General features: G+C 42.7%; 1 protein-coding gene across 16 annotated transcripts in view; it reads left to right on the plus strand.

Moving 5' to 3' along the window:
• Positions 1–13,012, plus strand: part of pias2 (protein inhibitor of activated STAT 2) — a 51,373-nt gene that overhangs the window by 26,261 nt on the left and 12,100 nt on the right. For 13 of the 16 annotated variants that reach the window (XM_033034103.1, XM_033034112.1, XM_033034044.1 and 10 more), the window contains 5 exons: positions 606–679; positions 1,356–1,516; positions 2,567–2,706; positions 3,410–3,590; positions 10,059–10,195. In XM_033034103.1, coding sequence (XP_032889994.1) covers positions 606–679; positions 1,356–1,516; positions 2,567–2,706; positions 3,410–3,590; positions 10,059–10,195 — 693 coding nt within the window. Of the gene's footprint in view, positions 1–605; positions 680–1,355; positions 1,517–2,566; positions 2,707–3,409; positions 3,591–9,842; positions 9,965–10,058; positions 10,196–13,012 lie in introns of those variants that run through there. The other 3 variants (XM_033034141.1, XM_033034130.1, XM_033034123.1) reach the window with 2 other exon arrangements.

Here is a 13,012-nt window from a genome sequence, read left to right on the forward strand (position 1 = left end):
TTCTGAATGTGTTTGTCACAGTCGGGTTCTATTCTGATTATAAATTCAGACTTTGCTTTTTGAGTGTTATGCATAACGTCAGTTATCAGGGTAATTCATTGGACTTGATTGTGCTAATTCTGGCTTGTGCATTGCATTTGCTGCCATCCATGTTTTTAACCACAGCTGAACCTGTAAAACAGATCAGGCAGTGGCATATCTGAGCCCCTCTTTGAACTGCCCTGTTGGCTTTTAGAAATGTAACTTGATGAGCCGCAACATTTAAGAATAATTGAAATATTTGCTAAAAAAAATAAAGTGAAAATAGAATTAACACGATATTTAAGCACTAAATTAATAAAAATATTAAGATTAACAAAGATATTGGAGGGATATAACCACTAATTTTGGCTGTCACATGTACAGTTTTAAAATGCCTATGGGTTTGATATTTTTGGTAAGAAAAAATAGTTTTTGTTTAGATTTTAATTTAAATCGGAGAATTTGTGATGTAAATAGTTTTACATTTAATTTTAACTGGTTTCCCCCTCATATGCACAATTTGATGTGAGTAGATCTTAATAACGGCTAAAATTGTGACACTTGGTTATCTGCTGCCTTTTTAGTTAAAGAGAAGCTGACTGCAGATCCTGATAGTGAAATTGCAACCACAAGTCTAAGAGTTTCATTGATGTGCCCAGTAAGTTGTTTTTATTTTATCAACATTCATCATGGTATGGGAATTCTTCTTCTTTTCCTCTCTTGAAATTCCTTTGGAATTAATGTAGTCTTTTTGATCTGCAATTTAAATGATGTCAGAAACTCATCAATATTTTTTTTTAATCCAGAGGTATCGTTCTGCAATATTTGACACTTAGATGTTATGTTCTGAACAGACACTTGCATGTTATGTTTAGAACAAGCACTTAAGATTGGAATCTCCAGAGAGCTGTTTCTCACTCGGACTAAGGCAATTTCTCTTTGGATTTGATAAGGTGATGCCCTCTGTTGTAAATTCTGAGCTCTTAAAAGAAAGTTTTGCTTTTAAGATCTTAGATGAACAATCTTTTCAAACCACTCGAATTTAAATCAATCATTTTTTAGATTGTTTTGGTCGCTTAGTCGTATACATTTTTGTTTGGATTTTGTGATATTTGGGACTTCCTGAAATGCCATTGAATTCACTGAAATTTTCTTTAATGTCTTTAAATCTGATATTCTGCATTGATCAATTTACGATAATAAAAAAATAGTGCGCACGTCTTATTGTGTTTTTTAAAACGGATTTGTGATTTTTATTCCACATATAAAAGATGTTTATGTGCTGATGGTAGATGGCTTTGTTTAAGTTTAATCTTTGTGTTTTTATTTTATAGTTGGGGAAGATGCGTCTGACTGTCCCTTGCCGTGCCGTCACCTGTACACATCTACAGTGCTTTGATGCTGCTCTCTACCTTCAAATGAATGAAAAGAAACCCACATGGATTTGCCCAGTGTGTGATAAAAAGGCATCCTGCGATAGTTTAATAATAGATGGGTATGTTGTACACCAGTACAGTTTTAGCATTCAACTGTTTAACAAGTAGCTTTTCTTTGATTAACCTGGGATCTGAAAAATGGATCATATGAATTATAGCGTGATCACATTATGCTCCTGTAGTACAATAGTTTAGTTTAGAGATACAGCGTGGAAACAGGCCCTTCGGCCCTTTATATTTTTCTTTGTAGCTATTCTTGCTCCCATTGAAAGACTGATGAAACAAATTCCACCCTTGTCAAAGAATATTCCCCTAATACTTTCACTGTGCTGTGATGTATCAGTGCTCCTCTCTAATGATAATTGCAGCTAAATGGCAGACCCTTCTCAAGACTGAGCCTAAACATGTGTCCATCCCTGCTGTCTTCATTGGACATTTGTTTGTAATCTCCCAGCACATAAAGCGTTGGAAAGTTCAGATTCATCCATGACTGTGCCCTCTGTACTTCTACGAGCTTATCCAGATTTACTTTGCAGCAAATATTCAATTGTCCTCTGTCCAACTGTCACACCTGTAGGAAATTTGGTGTGACTCTGACTAAAGGAGGTGCTGGACCACCAGTTGCAGGAAAATTGGTTGTGGACCTGTACTATCATTCCCTTGTTAAAAATTATCTGTAACTTATAAGGGGAGTTGGGTGGATGGGGGGGAGGAGGAAGACGGGCTTGCCGAGGGATGCTTTGTAACTTTGTCAGCACCCTTTATGTGGCCACTCTTTGCATTTGTGTGGCGACACCCTTGGGTATGCAAAATAAAGAATGAACAAATACTTGTCACGTGACAAAGTATTTGTTCATTCATTCATTGTTCATCTATACCTTAAGATGTAATCTATACCACATATAGCAGCCTTACACTGTGGATGTTGCAGGTCCCAATAATCAAGTTCAGATACCAACAGGAGCAATTGTCATTTTTATTTTATTCCTTCTAGGCTTATCATGCCAAGTAATCACATTATTTCCATAGAAGTTGATATATAATGCTTTGGTTCATAATACTTGGATTTCAACCATTTGACATTAAAATGACTTGGTATTTTCTTCCAGGTTGTTTATGGAAATCTTGAATTCTTGCACTGATGTTGATGAGATTAAGTTCCAAGAAGATGGCACTTGGTATCCAATGAGGCCCAAGAAGGAATCTCTGAAACTATCCAATTCACAGTGTACAAAAGTTGAACTTGCAAGTAAGTATAAATAAGTTAGAGAATGTGTTGATGCCTTTTTTGTTTGCAGTTCTCCAATTTTCCATAATTGATTAGTCTATAGAACTGGGTTAAAAAAATCTGCGTGTGTGTTTAACAGTAGATGCGCCCGGCAATATTTATGGAGGTGGTTTGTCTATTTCTTCCTTTGTAGTCGTCTGTCCCGTCAATCCATTGGTGCCATTCATGATCTTGTCATCAGGAGCTAAAGATTACGTAATAGGCCAATCAGTATAGCTACTAATGTTTTTTAAGTTAATTGTCATCTTTTTTAAAATATAATTCTGAACGTTGTCGACTGTAAATGGGAAAAACTTTTTGTACTGTGTGAGATCAAGCATGCTGGAACAGGACTTTGTTCTATAAATTATCTCTCCGTCTTCTCCAAATTAACGTGCATTCTCCTAGCTATTCAGATATGTTGCTTGATGCAGACTTGCCATCAACTAACTATTTCTACTTTGGTTTTAATCATTCTTTTTGACTATTGAGTTATCTGGCAGTATTTGGAGGAGGAATCGGTGCATGATTGGTGTGTACTGCCTAATACATAACAGATGAAGCATTAATTTCTTGACGAGGGAAATGTATTTAAAGTGATAACATTTGAATTTTATATTTGCAGCATTTTTAGGGGGGGTTTTCTCTTTGTTCCTTATGGTAATATAAATGCTTTGACTTCCAGCAGGTTCAACTGTCACCAACAAGACTGGTTCTGCTGTGCCAAGCAGTGAACCAAGTAACAGTAAAAAGGTTGAGATCATAGATCTTACAATTGATAGCTCCTCCTCAGATGGGGAGGAAGATCCTCCACTTAAAAAAAGGTGCATATTCCCTTCAGACACTGAAGAAACCGCCAGTAAAAGGTTAGTGGAATTTGCATTGCTAATGTAGAAACAAAGAACTGTAGATGCTGGTTTATATCAAAGATAGACAAAAAATGCTGAGGTAACTCAGCAGGTCAGGCAGCGTCTCTGGAGAAAAAAGATGGGTGATGTTTCAGGTCGGGACTCTTCTTCATACTGAAAGTAGGCGGTGCGAAGGGGAGAGGTGAAGAGGTGGAGGCAAGAAAAGATCAGGGCCAGCAGCAAATGCTTTCAGGTAGAGTGTTGCCTGGTAGGGAGGAGGAAAGAGGGTCATAAAGTCTTGTGATAGGAGTAGAATAGAAACAGAAATTAGGTGCAGGAGTAGGCCATTCGGCCCTTCGAGCCTGCACCGCCATTCAATATGATCATGGCTGATCATCCAACTCAGTATCCCATACCTGCCTTCTCTCCATACCCTCTGATCCCCTTAGCCACAAGGGCCACATCTAACTCCCTCTTAAATATAGCCAATGAACTGGCCTCAACTACCCTCTGTGGCAGAGAGTTCCAGAGATTCACCACTCTCTGTGTGAAAAAAGTTTTTCTCATCTCGGTTTTAAAGGATTTCCCCCTTATCCTTAAACTGTGACCCCTTGTCCTGGACTTCCCCAACATCGGGAACAATCTTCCTGCATCTAGCCTGTCCAACCCCTTAAGAATTTTGTAGGTTTCTATAAGATCCCCTCTCAATCTCCTAAATTCTAGAGAGTATAAACCAAGTCTATCCAGTCTTTCTTCATAAGACAGTCCTGACATCCCAGGAATCAGTCTGGTGAACCTTCTCTGCACTCCCTCTATGGCAATAATGTCCTTCCTCAGATTTGGAGACCAAAACTGTACACAATACTCCAGGTGTGGTCTCACCAAGACCCTGTACAACTGCAGTAGAACCTCCCTGCTCCTATACTCAAATCCTTTTGCTATGAAAGCTAACATACCATTCGCTTTCTTCACTGCCTGCTGCACCTGCATGCCTACTTTCAATGACTGGTGTACCATGACACCCAGGTCTCGCTGCATCTCCCCTTTTCCTAATCGGCCACCATTTAGATAATAGTCTGCTTTCCTGTTTTTGCCACCAAAATGGTTAACCTCACATTTATCCACATTATACTGCATCTGCCAAACATTTGCCCACTCACCCAGCCTATCCAAGTCACCTTGCAGTCTCCTAGCATCCTCCTCACAGCTAACACTGCCCCCCAGCTTAGTGTCATCCGCAAACTTGGAGATATTGCCTTCAATTCCCTCATCCAGATCATTAATATATATTGTAAATAGCTGGGGTCCCAGCACTGAGCCTTGCGGTACCCCACTAGTCACTGCCCGCCATTGTGAAAAGGACCCGTTTACTCCTACTCTTTGCTTCCTGTTTGCCAGCCAGTTCTCTATCCACATCAATACTGAACCCCCAATGCCGTGTGCTTTAAGTTTGTATACTAATCTCTTATGTGGGACCTTGTCGAAAGCCTTCTGGAAGTCCAGATACACCACTTCCACTGGTTCTCCCCTATCCACGCTACTAGTTACATCCTCGAAAAATTCTATAAGATTCCTCAGACATGATTTACCTTTCGTAAATCCATGCTGACTTTGTCCAATGATTTCACCACTTTCCAAATGTGCTGCTATCCCATCTTTAATAACTGACTCTAGCAGTTTCCCCACTACCGATGTTAGACTAACTGGTCTGTAATTCCCCGTTTTCTCTCTCCCTCCCTTCTTAAAAAGTGGGGTTACGTTTGCTACCCGCCAATCCTCAGGAACTACTCCAGAATCTAAAGAGTTTTGAAAGATTATTACTAATGCATCCACTATTTCTGGAGCTACTTCCTTAAGTACTCTGGGATGCAGCCTATCTGGCCCTGGGGATTTATCGGCCTTTAATCCATTCAATTTACCCAACACCACTTCCCGACTAACCTGGATTTCACTCAATTCCTCCAACTCCTTTGACCCGCGGTCCCCTGCTATTTCCGGCAGATTATTTATGTCTTCCTTAGTGAAGACGGAACCAAAGTAGTTATTCAATTGGTCCGCCATATCCTTGTTCCCCATGATCAACTCACCTGTTTCTGACTGCAAGGGACCTACATTTGTTTTAACTAATCTCTTTCTTTTCACATATCTATAACAACTTTTGCAGTCAGTTTTTATGTTTCCTGCCAGTTTTCTTTCATAATCTATTTTTCCTTTCCTAATTAAGCCCTTTGTCCTCCTCTGCTGGTCTGAATTTCTCCCAGTCCTCTGGTATGCTGCTTTTTCTGGCTAATTTGTACGCATCATCCTTCGCTTTGATACTATCCCTGATTTCCCTTGTTATGCTACCTTGAGGTCATATGGCACATCAAGTCTATTCAATCCATAAAATCATGGCTGTTCTATCTCTCCTTCCCAACCCCATTCTGCCTTCTCCCCATAACCTCTGACACCTGTACTAATCAAGAAGATATTGACCTCTGCCTTAAAAATATCCACTTACTTGACCTCCACAGCCTTCTGTTGCAAAGAATTCCACAGATTCACCATCCTCTGACAAAAAAATGTCTCGTCTCCTTCCTAAAAGAACGTCCTTTAATTCTGAGGCTATGACTAGTCCTAGACTCTCCCACTCGTGGAAACATCCTCTCCACATTCACTCTATCCAAGGAAGGCGGGCCTCCTTGCTCTCCCTAGTTTCTTTTACCAGTTCCACAGTTCGCCACATTGTTTCTCTTGAGATCAAACAAACCTTCGCCAACAATGGACCTACCAGGTAACGACCTGCTTGAAGTCATTTGCGGCTGGCCCTGATTGTTTAAGATAGTTATGGATAATTATGGATAGGGACAAAGAGGGCCCACGTGGTAAAATGCTAAATTAGGGTAAGGCCAACTTTGAGGATATGAGAGAAAGTCTCACTCAAGTTGATTGGGGCAGGTTGTTTCAGGGGAAAGGAACATCAGCCAATTGGGATGTTTTATAAACTGTGCTGATAAAAGCTCAGGATATGCATGGGAACTAAGGAGGAAAGTAAAAAAGAAAATCAGAAGGACAAAAGGGGCCAGGAGATAGCTCTGGCAGATAGCATTATGGGCAATCCCAATAGATTTTATAAATACATAAGGGAGAAAAGGGTAACTAGAGAGTGGGACCTCCTCAGGATTCAAAGCAGTCAACTTTGTGTGGAGCCACAGGAGATGGTCAAGGTCCTCAATGAGTATTTTTCCTCTGTATTTACCGAAGAGAAAGACAGGAGAGCAGGAACTTGGGGCAGACAGTAGAGCAGTCAGTGTTCCGGTCAAAGAGGTGCTGAAGGTACTATCGTGTATGAAGGTAGACAAATTTCCAGGGCCTGATCAGATATATCCGAGAACATTGTGGGAAACCAGAGATTAAATTGTGGGAGCCCTGGTTGAAATTTACGAGTCGTCCTTAAATTCAGGAAAGGTGCCAGAAGACCTTGTTGTGCCTCTATTCACGAAGGGCTGCAGGGAATATACTGGGAACTATGGGCCAGTGAGCTTAACATCTGTTGTAGGAAAGTTACTAGAGAGTATTCTGAGGGATAGGGTATACACAGAGCTGCCAAGTAGTACGGATTTTCCGTATTTTGTACGGAAATGTGATTAAAATACTGATGTAGGATTTTGTGTTGTTAAATACGGATTTTAAATACGGCGTTCAGTTCAGTCTGAAGAAGGGTCTCGACCAGAAACGTCACCCATTCCTTCTCTCCAGAGTCGCTGCCTGTCCCGCTCCAGGTTTAAACAGAGCGCTGTCAGTTTAATGCGTGGGAATTTAAACGAAGCGCTGTGGGTTTTAAATATAGCGCTACCGGCTGGAGCGCTATGGGCTTTAAACAAAGCGCTATAGGTTTTAAACATAGCGCTAAGGACTTTACACATAGCGCTTTGGCCATGGCGCTATGGGTCACAGGCTGTTCAGGAAACTTTGGATTTCTCTTTCTCAGTGGAAGTTGAGCCTTTGATTATTTTTCAGGCAGTGGTAGATTTCTGGATGAGCCTAGTGCTGAAACGTTACCAGTGGGATAGCAGTTACATTGGGATTGGCCTTGATTTTACAGAACGGTGGGTGGGCTCAAGGGGGAGAGAGGGAAAGGTGGAGAGAGAGAGGGGTGGAGAGAGAAAGAGGGATGGTGAGGAGGGAGAGGGAGGGAATAAGAGTGGGGGAAGAAAAAACGAGGGTGGGAGGGAAAGGGGGAATGAGAGAAAGAGGGAGGGAGGGAGAGAGAGTGAGGGAGGCTTCCAAAATGGCTGCTACATCAACATCTGGTGCTAAACGCAGGAAGCAGCCGTTCAAACAGCAGTATACAAAAAGATGACAATGAATGCACTGCCTGGTAAGCTGCGTAGAAGACATGTCTATTGGTAACAAAGTTATGCATTCTTGTACTCTTACATGGGTATGACTGCACATTAAAAAAAAATGGCACAGTGTAAAAATACTGATTTCCTCAGCAAAATACTGATTTTCAGGTACTAGAATACTGAAATGCTCTGACAAAACTTGGCAGCTCTGTATACAAGCATTTAGACAAACAAGGGCTGATAAGGAAAAGCCAGTATCGTGTTTGTACGTGGGAGGTCGTGTCTCACAAATCTGAGTTTTTTGAAGACGTGACTGAAAAGGTCGATGAGGGCAGACCTGTAGATGTATATATGGATTTCAGCAAAGCATTCGACAAGGTTCCGCATGGTAGGCTTCTCTGGAAGGTTAGATCGCAGGAGATCCAAGGAGAGATAGCTGAATGGATAGCAAATTGGCTTCATGGAAGGAAGCAGAGGGTGATGGTGGAAGGTTGCTTCTCGGACTGTGGATGCCTGTGACTAGTGGTGCATAAGACGTTGGTGAGGCTGCATTTAGAGCATTGTTTTCAGTTCTGGACACCATGTTATAGAAATGATGTCAAGCTGGATAGGGTACAGAGAAGATTTACAAGGATGTTGCCAGGGCTAGAGGATCTGAGCGAATAGGGAGAGGTTGAAGAGGCTGGGACTCTATTCCTTGGAGCGCAGGAGGATGAGGGGTGATCTTATTGAGATGTATAAAATCATGCGAGGAATAGATCGGGTAGATGCTCCGAGTATCGGGTAGTCTCTTGCCCAGAGTAGATAGAGGACATAGATTTAAGAGAAAAGAGGAATCTGAGGGGTAACATTTTCACACAAAGGGTGATGGGTGTATGCAACAAGCTGCCAGAGGAGGTAGTTGAGGCAGGGACTATCCCAACATTTAAGAAACAGACAGGTACATGGATAGGACAGGTTTGGGGATATGGACCAAACACGGGCAGGTGGGACTAGTGTAGCTGGGACATGTTGGCCAGTTGGGTTGAAGGGCCTATTTCCACACTGTATCACTCTGACTATTGGTTCTGGTCTTTTCTCGCTCTAACCCTTCGCTTCCCCCCCCCCCCCCCCCCCCACCCCTTTTTCTCCAGAGATGCTGCAAGAGCCACTGAGTTACTCCAGAACCTTGTCTATCTTTTGTATTGCACATGTTCTCTTCTTGTTTACTGTGGTTTGTTCAGTGTATGCAAAATGCCGCAGTTATTTCTACTGTAACTATTTAATTTAATTTGCTTAAAGTTGAATGGGGTTGCTTCTCAAGGATCATTCAATGTCCCTGCCATCACTACTGCTGAATATAATCACAAATACTTTCCACGTGTATGCTTTGCACATTTTTCATCTGTGAATAGCAACAAGGAGTAGATGCATTATTCAACAGTGGAAGGACAGCACTGTAGCTGATCTTGTGTCCATCATCATCAAATGTCTCCCCATAGGAACGTCCATCTCATATTCTACTTTACAATTCCATGTTCTCTGGTTTATTGAGAAATATCAAGACTTTCAGTCGATAATTGGATATTTACTGAATAAGAACGTCTTTAGACTTGTTGATCCCTTTACTTTAAAGATGACGAGACTCGCCCAGTTTTTTTTCATGCAATGGATCGGTAACTAAACTGAGAACTCTGCAGATATTCTCCCAATCATCTACCCATGTTTGAAACTTAGTTTGGAATCTTACCCTCAAGGTCTGTGCATGTTTTGTGCCATTATTTCATTCATAACTTCTTAACCTCGCTTGTGGTCCTACCTGGGCAGAGACCTACTCTGGGCTAACTTGGCCGAGTTCTAGATTGCTTCAAAATCTCTGGAATACTATAAACTTCCTATTATGTAAATACCAATGTAAAATATTTCATCTGAATGCCAAGTGTTTCTTTATTTACATTTACAGTATCAAAATGATCAATGTTTACTGGACTCGCATTGTTGAACATTTTTTCCAAGTATGGAGGGGTGAATGGGGCTGAACCCTCGAGAGAGCAAAGATGAAAATTCCTCTACCCTCCAAACAATGTATTTACCCCCTGGTCTAGCTGATAGTAAAACACTTTTTAAATCGTCTGTATTTGTTGAATATCTGACAATTTTTAATTTCGATCTATTTCAGCGTTCTGGCTTATCAACCATCATCTGTTCGATTGCCAAATGTTACAACGGTTGATACAAGCTTCCTTCCTCAGTTAGCAGATTATCCCGCTGCATTCCATCATTCAACAATGGCAACTCTTCCAACTGATATTCAAAGTAAGAACAGCATAGACTCTCAAAGTCTCGATATGTCATTTTTCACTTTGAATTTTCACTCCATTTTGTCTGGATGACGATTCTTGCTGGGGGAATATTTCCATGTTTGTTTCTGGTGTTTTTAAAACTCATGGAACCCAAATTTGGGTTAAAATTTGACGCTTTATGTGGTCATACCCCAGCACATCTGGTATTGATCCACTTTCACGTATTCTAACAGTCTTCCTTTTATATGTGCCTTTAGTTTTAATACCTCTGGGATAGTGAAGGAGTAAATTGTTTGCTTAGTTTTGTAGCTCAGTCTTAACATTTTGATGAGCTTCTCAGTACTATGTGGTGTGCTAACATTGAACGTAGGGCGTGGGATGAAACTGCAGTACAGGTGCACAACCTTTTATCCGAAAGCCTTGGGATCAGACACTTCTCGGATTTCGGAATTTTTCGGATTTCGGAATGGAAGATTTTTAGCATAGATTAGGTAGGTAGCGCCGGCGGCTTGAAAAGTCTGGAGCGGCTGCCTCCTCCCCGGAGACCAGGGAATCATTGTAAATCATTGCTTAAATGTTAGTCAGTTAGTTTGGAGGGATTTTATGTGGTGGGGGGGGGGGTGAAGGGGGAAACTTTAATTCTTAGTCCCCCTACTTGGGCGGGGAGCGGGCAATGCCTTACCGGGTCGCCGTGCAGTAAGCTCCGGAGCGCTGTGGCCGCCGACTCCCAACATCGCGGCGCTGGGGCTGCGGGCGTCCGGCCGCGGGCGGCGCCGGTTGGAGCTCCGACCCCGGCAACTCTACCCCTGGCTGCGCGGCGCTCCAAATCCAGCGCCGCCCGCGACCGGACGCCCGCAGCCCCAGCTCCGCGATGTTGGGAGTCGGAGGCCACGGCGCTGGGATACCAGCGGGGAGCGGGCAATGCCTTACCGGGTCGCCGTGCGGTAAGCTCCGGAGAGCTGTGGCCGCAGACCCCAACATCGCGGGGCTGCGGGCGTCCGGTCACGGGCGGCGCTGGATTTGGAGCGCCGCGCAGCCAGGGGTAGAGTTGCCGGGTCGAAGCTACAACCGGCGCCGCCCGCGGACGGACGCCCGCAGCCTCAGCTCCGCGATGTTGGGAGTCGGCGGCCACAGCGCTCCGGAGCTTACTGCACGGCGACCCGGTAAGGCATTGCCCGCTCCCCGCCTCTCCGACCAGGTAGGGGACTAAGAATTAAAGTTTCCCCCTTCACCCCCCCCCCCCCCCCTCACATAAAAGCCCTCCAAACTAACTGACTAACATTTAAGCAATGATTTACAGATGTTTAAGTGTCTCCCCGGTCTCCAGGGAGGAGGCAGCCGCTACAGTGTACAGACCTGGGTTGACCGTGGGTCGTTTCGGGTCAAGTTTGGCGCCAAACGCGAGCTTTGGTGTGCAGATGACATCCTGGAAAAATGATGCAGCTTTATAGGACTTTATGCTGCATGTGGAGCATTATATGCAGTTTTTGTCGCCCCATTGCAGGAAGGATGTGGAGGCATTGGAAAGGGTGCAGAGGTTGTTTACGAGAATGATAACTGGATTTGGGGGTATAAACTACAGGGAGAGGAGAGGTTGGATTGTATTGGATTGTTTTCTCTGGATTGAGGGAAATTGAGGGGAGACTTTATGGAATTATATAAGATTGTGAAAGGCACAGATAAGTTAGAAAGACAATCTTTTTTGCAAGATGGAAAAATCTATCTTGCCCAAGAGGGCATAACTTTAAGGTGAGAGAAGCAAAGTTTTGAGGAGATGTGCAGGAGAAGTTTTTTTTTACCCAGGGCGATGAGTCTGGAACGAGCTGCTGGAGGTGGTTGTTGGAGCAGATACGTTATTGACATTTAAAAGACATGGATTAGGCATATGGATGTGCAGCAATGGAAGGATTGATTATGTGCGGGTACATGGTCTTGACATCATGTTTGGCACAGACATTGTAGGCCGATGGACATGTTCTCATGCGATGGACATGTTCGCTATGTTCTATGCTCTCTGACTATGCTTTCAAACATCTGCATTTTTTTATTCATGTGAAATGTTGTACATATTGATAACATCACCTTCCATTCTTCCAAACCTGAGCCCTCTTAATCTTTCTTCAATGGGCAAACACACCACCCCTACCTCCCCAACACCCACCCCCAAAAAATAAACAGGTATCATCCTAGGGATCTTCATTACATTCTCTTTATGGCAATATCCTTCCTTGCCTCCAGAGATCAGATATGTATACACTGTTTCAGATTTAGTCCGAACAAGGTTATATAAAATCACAAGGTACACAAAATGCTGGAGAAACTCAGCGGGTGCAGCGGCATCTATGGAGCGAAGGAAACAGGCAACGTTTCGGGCCGAAACCCTTCTTCAGTATAAAATCACATGTCTTTACTGGTGTATTAAAATCCTCTTACAATAAAGATCAATTTATCATTTCCATTCTTGTTACCTGTCAATTTACCAATGCAATTATGTCTGAGCTGAGAAGTTTCTTCATTCATTTTGGTAAATCTTTAAGATTGACATCTAATCTAATTTTAAATCTAATCTTGGAAAATCTATACCCTGGTGGTCTGAGAATACCTGGTCCTAAAGTTAATTCAAAACAGAAATTTCTGGATATTAGGATACATGAAGGATTTTGGGCTAGTGAATGGTACTGAGGTTGAAGATCAGCCATGGTCTTGATAAGCGACTCGGCAGGTTAAAAGGGCAAGATGGTGTTGCTGTCATCATCTTCCAGTCTAACCAACTGCTATTCGATACGTGCTGATGTGGTTGACTTCATTGTCTCCCCAGGACAGCTAGGAA

Source organism: Amblyraja radiata, chromosome 1 (genome assembly GCF_010909765.2).
Source record: "Amblyraja radiata isolate CabotCenter1 chromosome 1, sAmbRad1.1.pri, whole genome shotgun sequence".
NCBI classification, from domain to species: Eukaryota; Metazoa; Chordata; class Chondrichthyes; order Rajiformes; family Rajidae; genus Amblyraja; species Amblyraja radiata.